This window comes from Hydractinia symbiolongicarpus, chromosome 12 (genome assembly GCF_029227915.1).
Source record: "Hydractinia symbiolongicarpus strain clone_291-10 chromosome 12, HSymV2.1, whole genome shotgun sequence".
NCBI lineage: Eukaryota > Metazoa > Cnidaria > Hydrozoa > Anthoathecata > Hydractiniidae > Hydractinia > Hydractinia symbiolongicarpus.
The window spans coordinates 24,064,000-24,079,051 of record NC_079886.1 but is presented as its reverse complement, the minus strand read 5'-3'; the positions used below and the strand labels follow the sequence as shown (position 1 = coordinate 24,079,051).

At 32.1% G+C, this 15,052-nt stretch overlaps 1 protein-coding gene across 1 annotated transcript; it reads right to left on the bottom strand.

Moving 5' to 3' along the window:
• Positions 1-23: 23 nt before the first annotated feature.
• On the bottom strand, positions 24-14,653 carry LOC130621935 (F-box/LRR-repeat protein 20-like). Its single transcript, XM_057437302.1, has 15 exons — positions 14,503-14,653; positions 7,769-7,907; positions 6,064-6,128; positions 5,496-5,550; positions 4,684-4,758; positions 4,424-4,518; positions 3,998-4,162; positions 3,377-3,503; positions 3,109-3,183; positions 2,619-2,749; positions 1,918-2,023; positions 1,746-1,802; positions 1,273-1,409; positions 1,098-1,173; positions 24-854 (listed from the first exon to the last, which is right to left on the bottom strand). The coding sequence occupies exons 2-15, from the start codon at positions 7,835-7,837 to the stop codon at positions 747-749; spliced, it is 1,341 nt and encodes a 446-aa protein (XP_057293285.1). The 5' UTR covers positions 7,838-7,907; positions 14,503-14,653; the 3' UTR covers positions 24-746.
• Positions 14,654-15,052: the final 399 nt, after the last annotated feature.

Sequence of the window (15,052 nt, the reverse complement as noted above, 5' to 3'; positions counted from 1 at the left end):
TGCTCAGGATCTACGTCATCGAGTGATGCGTCCGAACGAAAACAGAAACAGATTTTTCTCGCACCGTATATCTATGGTCACACAAAAAAACTGTTTTTTTTATCAGCAATGCCATAATGGCGGTAAGAGAAAAAGCCGTGAAAATACTTATCTACAAAACCATGTATAAAAAGATGATTAAAAAAAAATCAAACAAACAAAAAACAAACAGTTTATATTTATACAACACTTTGTGTCTTTTACTGATGTACAGAAAGAAATGCTTCAGAAATTTAGAATTACATAAGCGATTTTTTCTATAGACTTTGAACTATAATTGAATTTTAATAGAATTTGTTGCCAATCATATGTTATTTTAATCGGGACGAAACAAGGTATTGACTCAATTATAAAGTTTTTTCTGATTCGCCTCTTCATACACACACACAAAACAATCCCCACAAAACAGGTTTAGATTTAAGTCACACGTGCACCAATAGCTTCACAGGATACGTCGAAGCTCGTCATAAATTTGCATAACAACGAATGAATATCTTCTCTTCCATTATTCGATGAAACTCCAAGCATCACTTTGGCTTGAGAACGAATAGCGCAACAAAGTCTCCCTGGCATGTCACATTTCCGGCATATTTCATACAATACGAAATCGTTAGCGCGATCGTCAATCTCTTTTGGCTGTTAACACTTATGGTATTCCACACTGACATGTGTTAAAAAACGATCAAAAGTTTTATGCTTTCGAAGATTCACAGAATTAAACAACAGCGGCAACTTCTACGTCTGCTTGTCACCGTAGTTGGTGGCGGAGTGACAGGAGCAAAGTACGCTTGCACGCGTACATTAGGTAGGCGACTCTACACAAAAGAACGCAGAAGAACATGCTTATAACATTTTGCAACCTAACATTTGCGTAGCAAACTTCGTTTGTATAAAAACAATTAAACAATAAAAATAGTTGAAAGCATTTTCAAGGTAAAACTTAGTTTGAAATATATACAAAAAAATGATTTTTTTAATCAATTTAGAATTTCTGACTTTTTCAAGCCGCTGACCACCCTTTATTGTTATAAATGAAAACACATTGGACAAACCAATACCTTCAGCCTTCTAATGCCACTTCTGGTTATCAGGTGACAATCATACAGTTCAATTCTTTGTAGCGCTTGACAATGCCTGTGCAAAAAAATAAAGAATAACAAAAAAAAAAGAAACAGTGGAATAAAATCGGTGTTATAGAGCTGCTCCGTCAACACGCTAACACAAAAAACTCACATTAAATGATCTAATGAAGTATCACTGATGGAGGGACAATTGTCCAATTCTATAATTTGTAAATGTTCTATCGCACATGGTCCTCCAGCTATGTGTCGAATACCTTCGTCAGTGATTTGCTCGCAGTGGGATAAAGTCTAAATAGAACAAAAAAACATTTTGTAAGCGGTAAGCACTAATAAATATAAAAACATGCACACATAAGCTGTAGTAATTATAAATTTTTCTTGTACGTTTTTTTTGGTCTCAGTAAAAACGAGAGAAGTCATTTATGGTAAGGAAGGAGCCTAGCACGGGACATACAAAAAATAGCAAAAACTTCTAACAAGAAATATCATTACATATCATTTTAACAGACATTTAATCAACCATGAAGCTAGAAATAGAATCTTTATTTCTACCTCCATGAATCATCTAAAATACACGCTCAGTGTTATTAAGAATTATTCAAGCATAACTTTTACGGAACATACCAAGTTTACAATCCTTGGGCAGTTATACGAAAGTGAATGGAGTGTATTGTCAGATATCTAAAATAAAACAACAGTATCATAGCCAACAGGGCTGAATGAGATAGCCAATCAAGCGTTAAGTTGAGGAAACAATCAGCCAATGAAACGTGACAGGTGACGTATATGTTCTTACTAATATGCATTCTTCCAAGTCCAGTCTTTGTAGTTCGTGACATCCACGAGCCAACGTGGAGAATCCGACATCAGTAAACTGTGAACAACGTGCAGCTTCAAGAGTTCTATACGAAGAGAGAAGAAAGGTAAAACATGGCTTTTTTAATATCCCGAAAATCTACGATGTAAACATGTTTCAAAACAAAAGCGCAGTCTATATTATGAGTTAGTTAGTCATATGAATGTAAACGAGACCTCAGTTACTTAACTGAGGGGCTTTCGTTAAGTGGGACCCTTTTCTACCATCCCTTGTCAGAAGTTGGCAAAAAACGAAAATATTTTTTAAACTAATTATCAAAAAATACAAAATATTTAAAAGAAGTTCAAAAAATCTCGATAAGTGGGACATTTTAAACGTTTTTTAAAAAAAGTCTCAGTTACAGGGAGATTCAGTTAAGTGAGACATTCGCTAAGTGGGAAAAATTTTAACAGTCTCTTAAGTGTCCCACTCCCCCGTGTACTGTATTTCAATTTTTGCATTGGGCCATGCAAAAAAAGATTCAATGATGATTAAATTTAGGTAAGGCCTTAAAAGTTACACTTAGTGGAGCATTGGCAGAACCTTATTCTACTTAAAATAGAACGAATCATTTACGAATGTATTGGTTCAATTTTGGGCAAAATGGAGAACTACCAAACAAGTTGCAACAAGAGGCATACTTGAGTTCATGACAACCATCTCCAATATACTTTAATGTTTGATCTGTCAAGGCTTCCACATCTGACACATTTAAAAATGTCAGCTGCTTACAGTGGTCACCAACCAACTTGATACAATTGTCAGTCAGCGCCTGCAATGAAATATTTAATCCGTAAGGATACTTCTTAGTGAAAACACTCTATGAACTGACCAGTTTATGATGCAAATGGAATATTTTTCTCAAAGGAAGCCTAATTGGCACTAATGGTCATTTTTATCGACATACTGCTACGTCAAAAGAATTTTTTAATTACGCAAAACAGAACTCCGTGTGAGTAACAACATTAAAACAATGTTTAAAATAACAGGCAACCGTCGACAAAGCGAAGATAAGGGGGATTACCTACTTTTAAACCAGTACTGGGATATGCTTACATAAAAAGGGAAATCTAAACAATTCAAATGTAGTTGAACCACATGATAACGAAACAACGTTAAGCAACCACTTACCACGCAACTTTGCAGAACAAGTTTTTGTAAATGAACACACTTGCTTGCAAGCGATTGAATACCTTCATCCCGTAACTATATAAAGAATAGAAAATATTTACGCTTAAAAAAGAAAAGCGCGAACTTCTATACCTTTGTAACCTTTTCCATATGATTGACGAACATTAAGACGAAAACGACCGACAGACCTTCTATTGGAGCGACCGATGACGGAACGTTGTACCGACCGATTGTTTTCGTTTTAATCAAGCTTTTAAAAGCGACTTACATTGACACATCCTCTAGCAAGAAAGCATTTCAGCGAAGGACAACCTCGGCTGATAGCCGTTACTCCAGTTGATGTTACATTGCGACACCAGGATATGCTCAAGTGTTCTAATTTGTTGCATCCTTTGCTAAACAAAGCATACTCATCCCTTACATCAACTTATTGTGGCAGCTGGATTGATTTTAATTAGTATTAATACATCAAAATCGCTTAAATATGTTCTAAAATATTTTTTTTAATGTTAGTTCTAGGTATTTAATGCAGCTTTTGTAATTACAATATCCTATTTCCTCCTTTAAAGAACAGTAAAATTAATCATCGAGACCCGGATATAGGAGACCACACAAATGACCTCAAGAACATAACATAAAAAACACTAAAATATTTGTACGTATTATAAATGGTTCTTTCAAAACAATGATGTTTACAGGTAGAAGGAATTCTGGTATCCCCATAAATAAGCAGCGTAGGGCGTTAAATTAAGGATACAATGTATCCACCAGTGCTGTTTTGTGCCTAAACGTATCTATGTGAACAAGTAAAGCATTTACGCCTTTGCGAAAAGGTTATACCTGCAGAAAAAATTATTAAAGAAAACTACAATACCAAAAAAATTCGTACCCAATTTTCATTAGCCCATGATCATTGATTTCAACGCAAGATTCTAAATCTAGATGAACGAGTCGATTAGCGGTGCTACTCAAACTATCACATGTTTTATTGGTTATTTTGTTGCAATCTCGAAGTATCAGCGTTTCAATATTCCGACATTGATCCGAAAACGTTCTAAAGAAATGAAATTTGAGAATTAAAATTAAGTAGGTTTTACTCTAATAGAAGTCTTTTTTCTAACGAAAGTGTGTAACCAGAAGGAGTGGTAAATAAAGGGAAGTTGCTTATCGTTTTATAAAAAATAAAAGGATAAACCTATAAACAATACAGTGCAGAAAATACAGTTAATTAAGTAGATAATTGTTTGGTGATGATAATTATTATGCCACACATTGTCACATGCTATAATATGACACAATAAGAACTGATACTTACTTTAATGCAACGTCCTCTATTCCTTGACAACCTTGAACATTTAAGTATTTGAGAAATCCACCACACCTGCATGACAAGCTTTGAATGACATGTGTCTAAAATGAAAAACATTAGTACAATAGAGTAGCGTTGTGCTTGATGGATCTTTGTTTCTATACACACCTTGACCACCTTCAAACATGAATGTTCATTTACAACATGAAGAGTAGCAACACTTACAGAGTAGTTGTGAGAAGGTTTTGACATATCGTTATACATACCTTGACATCTTTTTGGAAGTCAAATAAATTCACATGTTGCCAGTTGCTACCATCCAATGCCAGTATATTCCATGCCTAATAAGAATGTATTGAAAAATTACGAAACAATAATGTGATATGCTGTATATTTTTCGTTATTTTTGGCCCGAACACATTGTGATATTTTGGCGCTGGTTTGAAACTATGACAGTTAAAGAATTGCACCCTTTGCTAAGCTTAAGTCAAGCTTTAATTTTGTAGATAATTTTAAAATTGGTTATAATGTTCAAACAATTTAGATTTTGAAAATGTCGTTTAACATTCAAGTTTTATCAGTTAGGCCAACTATTCTTTTCGTGATCTCTCTAAGGTCCATAAAAAAAACGTCGAGGGTCAATAAAGGTGCTGCAAACCAATAAGGGTCCTGCAACGAGGAAAGGGGCATTTGTGGGGCAAACAAAAATTTCAGCTGACTAATGATTTTTAGCAGTAGCTGCCATCTGATATTTTTTATCCTCACTTATGACACTTACTTCATATTTAAGTACTAATTTCAAATTCTCAATATTTCAAATCTTGTCTTAAAAACAGCACCAATGAAATTGCTTTTAAAATTAATGATTTTTACTGTTTGGGAACTTTAAAATGCATGTGCTTTCATTGGTAATAAAAAATAAATCGTTTCAAATAAATGTAAGCATAATAACCTGAAAATATGAGTAATTAATGAATTGGCGAATGTAAACAGCGCACGAAAATCTTATTAAAAGTTTCTTAAAATATTCCATCTTTTGTATCATAGCAGTTCAAAGAGACAGTATCACTTTACTTACCCGGGAGGCTTGAGCACATCTACATAAGCTGACAATGTCCAAATATGAAAATACTCTAAAAAGAAAAGATATTATAATGTTAAATGTCATAATTTTAAAATGTATTAGTATCACAATCAGCTTATACTCCTAAATTATGAAAGATAGGAAAATAATGACATTTTTTGCAGATTTTTTTGTGGACAACTCCACTAAAATTTAAAAAATTTATTATCCAAAAGTGAGTATGAAAATTGTGTCTTGTATGACATGCTTTTAAAAAATACCTTTTGAAATATTTTTGAAAACTATATTAGGCAGTATACTGATTTTGCTTCTACTAAAATTACTGCCACCAAAATTATTAAATCTTTTGCATCTGCCATACTGGTGGAAGCACATGTGTCTACCACAATTGACACATGTCATCTTCATTGACATAACATGTCATCATCAACATATAAAAAATCATATTTAATAGGCTATCAGTAAAGTTTAATCTTGACTTGTGTCTAATAAAATTTGCCCTAAAGTGCAAGTTTAGCCCCAGGTCAGAATAAATCACTGTTAAAGAAAATTTGGAAAATACCTTAACAGCAACTCTTTGGGTAATTTCTTGTTTATTAGACCTGTTACTGATTCCTCCAGAAAACCCTAAATAAAGTCATATCATAACATTACCAATATGTGTACTAGCCAGGGATAAGATTTTGTTATAGCAATTAAACAAATAAAGTAATAAATAAAGAGCTAAAAACAGTTTAAAAATGTCCAAAGCAACAACTGATAAATATTTAATGCTACACCTTCTTTCCTGCGCAATATGCTATACGTTTAACAGAGAGCATTGAGGCTAAAAACACAATTTTTAAGGTTTTGAACTAAATTAATATGATGTAGCTACTATTTTCTTTTTTAGACAATGTTGATAGATAATATGAATGATAGTAGCATTGATGTTTGGTAAATACTGAGTGTCACTTCTCCAATCATGCAATAAACATACTGTCTTAATTAGTTCAACAACAACAACAACAGTGACAACGACAATGACAACGACAACAAAAACAATAAAAACAATGTCAGTAACAGCAAGAAATTATTTCATTAATGCAAGCAGGGTAGTGGTAAAAACCTTTTTTCGAAGGAAAGGATCATGTAAAATTATATCTAGATAAAATTACAGAAATAGATATATGGATAAATTAACTCACTACAAACCTTAGTCGCATGGAGTCTTAACCTAACTACTTTTTCTCTTTTATTTGATGAATAAATGACATGCTTCAGTTCCACAACAAATGACTTTAAACTGTACTCTGTGTTTGTCAAACAACTTTTTGAAAAATCATTGAAGTTTAGAAACATTTTAATTACATATTCTTGCTAATAATAAGTACAAGGTTGTTAAAAATGTGTAAAATGAATATAAGCAAAAAAACTCATCAAAAAACACATGAATCCTTTATCTGCTAATAAACAGGTTCTTGTATAGTCAGAAAAACGACTTCAAAATTTAACACCTTGTATATTCTAACCACGGAAAGAATAAAAGCATGTTTGTGATTAAATATTGATAAGATAGAATTCATCGACTTGACACCTTCTCTATTAACCTTAATAAAATAAACTTTTTACATCAAATTAGACTAAAAATATAAAAAATCACAAAAAAAACTTGTAAGAAAATGTCTATATCTATCAGTAAATCAATGTTGAGTCTTTTTAAATCAAAAATGTTAAAAAGAAAGAAATAGCTTCAAAACAGATGTTATCATTTCAGTATCCAGCTTGCCCAACAGAATAAACTTTGAATAAATAGTTTAATATTGGCATGTCTCTTTAATTGATTCAAGGAAGTAAGCCCATAGTGGATTGTGATGATAATATCTCTCTCAAAGCACGAGAAATAATTCTGAATCATAATTGATTCTTTTTAATCTTAAAGTGTTATGAGTAATGCCAGTACATGTGCAGAAATATAAGATGTGTATGAGTATAGGTTCAAAATTTTGAAATAATCAAGGTTTAAAAATTTAGCAAACTAAATTTAAGCTAAAAGCACAGGACCAATTTTGTGGATTTTGCTTGAGTAAAAGAAGACTTTTTAAAGGTGAATCCTATGTGGGACTGAATATCTATAGTTTGCCAATATATTTCTGACTTACACTTTTGTATAGGTATATAATTGTAAAATTATAACATTGAATAGTTTAATAACACAAAAGAAAGTATATGGAAGTAAGGAGTTTAGAATCAAGTTATAAACAAGTAACCAAGGTAAAGATACTTACATTAAACTTGAATCTACTTTTGCTTCCAGCACTGCCAGTGTAAACTCTGACTGGATAGCTTGACGACATGGAATTGACAATGACAACAATGAAGAATCAATCACGCAAAACAAGACTATAAAAACGATGCATTGATCACCTGAAAAACAAAAACATTATATTATAATATTTTGATTAGATAATTTTGAGTTCTGTTAAAAATTTTTTAAAAATTCTTTGTAGTTTGTATCGAAGGTTTATAATGCATTTTAATTACACTTTTATCCTTTTTTACAGGAATCAACATTAAAGATTATAAAATAATTATTAAAAGAAAATTTTTCTCATATTTTCACAAATGTTACACATATTTTATTAAATAGCAAAGAAGAAAGTTGGCAGTTGTTACCAAAAACAGTGCAAACAAATTAATATATTAACCAATTATTTGGTATGGTAGAGGCTTACATGAAACGTGTTCCCTCCTATTATATCCATAAAATTTTTAAAGTACATGTAATTACGACCTATAAATGAAGATAAGTTTTTATCTTAAAAAGTAATAAATGTCACAGAAACCTGTCTATAGCATAGGCTTAAAATCAAACTTTAAATCCATACACAATGTTATTATATTTGTTGGATCCTGTTAATCTAGCACTAATAGAAAAGTCAATAATAAGGTTATTAGGAATATAGACCAGTATTACCTGAAGTAACAGTTAAATTAAAATATATTTGTAACAATCTAAACAAATCTATTTCTAAGTGATAATCTTGCGAATACATTGAAATAGTGCATAATAAACATGACCATAAAACATGATAGGATATTATGTAAGAGTAATTTACCAGAACAAAAAAAGTCATTTAAGAATTAACAATACTTAAAGACAATAGATAGAAAAAAATTTAATCAACTGAAGTTGGTAATATAACATAATAAAAATTTCAAACAGTCATTAACATAACAATTTAGGGTAGAATAATACATGTAGAATAGTCCAAGATCAATTATTGGACAACTGCACTCTGGTTTGGCTGTTTAAATGCAGGTATAACAAAACAACCTTATGAGACCTGATTTATATATATATAATGAGATACACCACGCTTGCAGAGATAAAAAAATGTTAATATTGATTATGATTAGAATCAATTGTGGTTGACAGGTGATACAGCATCTGCTTTTAAAACACAAGACATCAAACTCCAAGAAAAAAAAACTAGAAAAACTCTTAATTGAACACTTCAATTTATTTTAACAACTTGCTTTTTCCAAAAAAATAAGACTTCTTCTTTTCCCTTCTTACATAAATGTTAAAATTAGTTAAACCATTAAGGAACTTTTGATCAAGATATTGACTAAAAACTAAGCAACTAGTGGAAGGTAGAATGAAAATATTCACGATTCAAATTCTTCAAACATGACTTGAAAAACAAAAGAAACACAGTGATAGAAAAGAACAAGTATTTGTTATACACCATCGTTTCTGAATGAATTGAAATTTAAGATTACGTTCTGTTCATGAACTTAAATTTCTTGTTTTTTACTTTCACAAATAATTTGTTTCGTTAAGGTATAGATTACGAAAATCTTGGGCTGTTCATTAAAGATATAAATCTATTTTATATCTCAGCATTCCACTCTCCTATACTAGATCAGTAGCTAATATTATCAAATCCCCTTTTTGTAAATCACTAGACACTTTGCGTAAGACTTAAAAGCTAATTAAAACTCCTAATTTTGAAAATATTCTAGGTACTAATTTAAATGACATACAAATTCCTCAAATTCTTCCAAAAATGTTTTTGTTACTCTATGATATCAAGCCATGTTCAGCCATGACAGTAAATGTCCAAGACCTTTCAAATGTTGCTATCAACTTGCATTTCAAAATTTAAAGTTATAAAAAGTTAGTTCACAATATAAATTAATCTGCAATAGGAAACAAAGGGAAAAAGGAAAACCATTGAAAGTTGGAAAGAATACATAATACGATCAATAAAAAAGTTGACACAGGACAATTAACATAAAGCCTTGTTTATAAGACCTACACACTGTTCATCAACAGCACGATTCTTACATTGTTCTGTCTAAAATTCCAGATAAGCTCCTAATAATAAGGCTAACTGCAAATAGAAGGGCCAATTTAAATTCACTTTTACATTTGTTCCCTTAAAGTATAAAGGACACAACTATATTTGTGTCATTTTGAGATAATTACAAAAACGTATTTTCTACACAAAAAACCTTTAACCTATGAAAAAACCTTTAAATTGAGATAGACCTCTTAGTCTATGGTAAAAAAAGAATGTGAATCAGAGTTAAGGCTTTTTCTAACTTTTTTAGTTTTAGTTGAATATGGCTGCCTTCAGAAATAAACAGATGGAGTTAAAAATTCTACAAAATTGTTGATTTTCAAAAACCTGTACTTTAAGGCAACGAACATGACTGGGTGAGACTTGTGCCTTTTGTCGTTTTATAGGGTCGCATACATGGTCAATGAAGACAATCATTTTTAATGATAATCTTAAAGCATCGCTTCAAAAACTATTAAAAGTAAGTAAGTATCAACAAAATAAAAGCTGAAGAAAGGCTTATACAACAGAAGTTATACACATTTCAGATTTCGGGTTATTAATGATGTCATTACAATGTTTTAGAATATTTTCTTTTCAAATGTTTTTCTGCATTAAAAGATTAAGAGAAAATATGAAGTTGCCACATGCACCCAAGTCTTTTGCCACTAGTAGTTATCTTTGCTAGTACTATATTAGATTTACAGAATTTGAACTTGTCAAAAATCAATGTTCACAGTGGAGTTGTAACATAGGTTATCTGGTTTAATCCAAACACTTATTGCTGACATCAGCATGACCTTGTATCAGCAACTATGGCATACGTTTGCAAGTGCAACTACACAATCTAAACGCTGTTTAGCATCCATACACATCAAGAGAAGTAACACCTCTACAGCCCTCAAGCTAGAGAGCTTTAGTGAGTTGATGGTTTTGGCCATCTTTAAAACTGCTTTAAAAACTGGCTCCAAAACCGTCCCTTTAGGTTATAAATATGATTCTGAAAATAAGCCACTTTTAAGGATATGTTTTTCCAAAGATGCAATTTTTTTGTATTTTGAAGTTAACCAAAGGCGTACTTTCACTTTGAAAACTTTCAGAAATGATTCTAGAGTAGTTTTAAAGATATAATATACTAAATTTTGGATAATCCATAATTTAGGATATTATATCTTTAAAACTACTCTAGAATCATTTCTGAAAATTTTCTTCTTGAACCACCAAGTTTAGAATTTGTTGTTGGCAGAATAAGTTTTAACAGCAAAATATCTGGAACAAAATAAGATATTGTCATACTATCTTATCAAATAAACAAAGTTTAAGCAAAATCTAAGAGGGTTGAAAGAGGACAGTTTGTTTGGTTGGCACGTAATAACCTTACTACGTCGTTTATACACAGCAAATATAAACACCTATACAAAGCAAACAAGAAACAGACAAACTTTAACTTATATCTTGAGTATAAGTGCTAATTATGCATATATAAATACAGTTACATATTGTTAAATCATTAACTTCACAGGAAAGGGATTGGTAGTAACTCATATTTTGTCAGACTTAGCATTGGGTACATAAGATTTGTACTGGTATTGGTAGGGTTAAGAGCTGAAATTCAGTTTGTATGCAAGCATTGCAAAGATGAGATTACAGACAATGAATTATTTTCAGCTTTAATGATGCACAACAGTGGTTAGTTAGAGATAGGTTAGAGCTTTTGTTACTTAGGTTTTATGTTGGGTAGTAAAGGGGGTGTTGAAAGAAGTGTTATTTGTAGGATTAGATCTACTTTGAAAAAGTTCAGCGAGTTACTGCCTTGGTTGACTAGCAGAGTCTTGTTTATTGAGGTGAAAGGTAGGTTGTATGAGGCCTGTGTAAGAAGTGTTATGTTATATGGCAGTGAGACATGGACAGTGACGATCTTGACTGTTTAAAAAAGAATGATATTATAATAACTAGGTGGATATGTAATGTCAGTCTGAGACACAGAAAGAGTTCAAATGAGCTAAGAAGTGGGCAAGGTATCCGTAGCATTTAAAAATGTTATCCAGATAAGAAGGAGTTGGTTGGGACAAATGGAAGGAATGGAGAAAAATAATTGAGTAAGAAAGTGCAGAGAATTGATAGTTTCTTGAGGAAAGCCCACGGCAGACCAAAAAGACTTAGCAGTAGGTAATAAGGACAGACTTGATGCAGTGGCAGGCCGTAGATTAGCGGTTATAGCTTTCGTACTCTGTGCGGGAGACCGGGGGTAGATTCTTCTTGATGGCAATCCAACATGGGTGAGCGAATGTTACCATAGCCCCGGGTTAACCCAAGCCAAGAAATTGGGGAGATGGCACACTGTGTGAGCCGTTGGATGTTGCTTGGAGTTGTCTAGTAGAGCCTGGGCTCTAATTAGGTCTGCGTAGCTCAAAATGAGCATTAAATACTCTAGGACTCTCCATCTAAGCCATGGCCCCTCCCTGGAAATATTACACAGGGTATATCCCTCAGCATTTGTGAGGCTAGCCATGTAAATATGCACATCTATCTAGAGGAGTTTGAGTTTAGATCTAACTTGGAAGTGAGTTATTAATATACTACGTTAAACCCATACTAGCATGGAAAACGAACGTTGACGATGAAAAAATCAAACAAAGATATATTGAATTGTTTCAGATAAACTTTACTTATTGCATATATATAAATTCTCTTGTTTAAAAAACTCTCTTTTAAGCAAATTTTTTGTTTTTTTTTAATGGATTTATTAAACAATTAGTATAAATGTTCTATGTTGTATCACACAAGCCTCTTTCACCATTTCTGATGTGGCGTTGCAAACTTTTAAATTATCATTTATACACATTTACTTGTCATTTATACTTTTCTATTTTATGTGGTGATTACTGCAATAAGGCCAATGGAAGCTGTGTACCTCAGTTTACTTAACAAATTGCAGTATTGTCCTAAACTTTTCTTTCAAAAAAGAAAGGTCTGAGAAAAATCACCTAAAGAATATCTAAAACACTTTCTGAAATGTTTTGCACATGCACCCCAGCACCAACATTTTCTGTTTATTCTTTTCGCAGCTGCAACCTCGTTCCCATTGCATATATATTCGGCGATTCGGTTTGACTTCATACTAATTTTTTTGGAGGTGAAAAGTTTTCTGTATTTTAGGTGAAGAAAATGCAGAGCTAAACACATTTTGGAGTTTTAAGAACAATGTTAGGAAGTTTGAGTGAAGATAATTTTTTGGAGCAAAATCTAGATAGATAAGCATCATTTCCAGACAGTTTTTTATTGTGGTTACCTTTCGTTAGCTAATTATTCTTCTATTTCCACATTTTTTTAGCATTCTTGCCCCTACACAATAGGTTTGTTTTCACCCAGCTAAATTTTAAAAATGGTGGATGTAGCACAAATGCCATTCGTCAATTAAGCAAAATGTAAATCATCACTATGGCAACAAAGCTGAACGGAATCACCGAATACTCTACATTAGTTCCAGGTGCAACCCTCCAGTATGGCCTTGCTTGTTTCTTTACTTTGCTCAATGAGGCACCTAAACAGAGAAATTGGTGCATTTGCAGTGATCACAAGAAGGAGGTGGTTACAGCTTGAATTATCACATTGTTGTAATCAATCACTATAAAAAATAGCTTATTTGACTTGTGTGTTATAGTAGACATTATGCAATGGGGCAGGGATTTTTAAAATAACCTCCAAAGAGCGTTTTGCATGGTAGCATGAGTATGAGAAGCATCCCCCAAGGGTGTGGAGGTAAAATAATATATAATGAATAGTACAAATTTTCTGCATGATACTTCTGTGGAAACTGAGGTAAAGCTAAACCAATTCCTTTAGCCTATTGATAGGAAATAAATTTTGAAAAATGGAATAAAAACTGTCAGGCTAGTAAACTTTAGAATGTTATCGCAAAAATTTAAATATATAGAAATAAAAACTCTTATCCTCATCCATCCATCTTCAGAAAAAGACACTCCTGTTTGGGTTGAGATATTAAAAGTATCAGGTCGAGGGGGGTAATGATAACAATGCAAAATGGAATATACATAAATAGATGTCATAAAATGAACTGAAGATATTTTTTGTAGTATCAGTCAATTAATAAAGTTTATTTCATGCTAACAACTCTTACAAAGCATAATAAAATATAAAATAAACATATAAATACATAAGTTATATATCTTAAATTTCCGTTAGGGAGCCACATAAACCACTAATAGATAAACTAAAAAATGTGGCTACTAAGTTAAAAGGATATGACAAGAGAGACAGAGAGAGAAAGAAACTAAAAAGAGAAGAAAAGAAGGCTCAGCACGCCTACTATAAAAAAAGAACAAGAAGCAAAAATAACAATTCTGTCATTTATATGTGTATAAAAATAGAAAAAAAAGAGTATTATTGTATGCTATATAGTTTTGGAATAATAGTTGCATGAGTTTTTTTGAACAACTAGCTACATATGTGATATTTTTTTAATGCAATGCAGAGTCCGGCTAGTATGCCACGCACAGTCCGGTGAAATACTAATTTAATCAATCTAAGTGTTTTTATTTTGTGTTTTTATAAGGAAGATGTGAAAAGAAAGAAAATTTCTTCCTAAAAAACATAAAAGAGGTCAAATTGCTAATGCGAGTTGTAATAAATAGAAATATGAAGCTGCATACTTTACGTTGCATATGCCCAACACCATTTTCCCACCATGATTTAATGATTTCGGAGTCTGGGAATGTTATTTGAATAATTGTGCGACACTGAGTTTATGTGCTTGAAGAAAAACACTGAACTGATCGAACAGCATTTGCTTTTCCTAAACGATTTGTTTTGTTTTTACTGCGCGTGCGCCAGGTTTCCGGAAAAATAAAGTCTTGTATAGCACAAGCAATTTTCTGTTTACTAAAATAATTTAGAACCTAAAATGCATTATACCCAACATCATCTGGAGAAAAATAAAACATTTTGAGGAGCTTTAAATTCCTTTTTTAAGTTTTTTACTTTTATCAAATTTATCAGCAAAAAATGTTGATGAGCTTACAACATCGCCCTTGCAGTCTTGTTTCTCATATACGGGCGGTGTGGTTCGGCAAGTTATCTTTTTTCTCCGTACGTTTGGTTCTTATTGTCCACAATTGACAGAAAGCAAGGTTAGCTAATCAGCGCCCGTGGTTTACCCCTTTAATTTCCTTTGTATTGTTTTATATATTTTACAGAACAAAC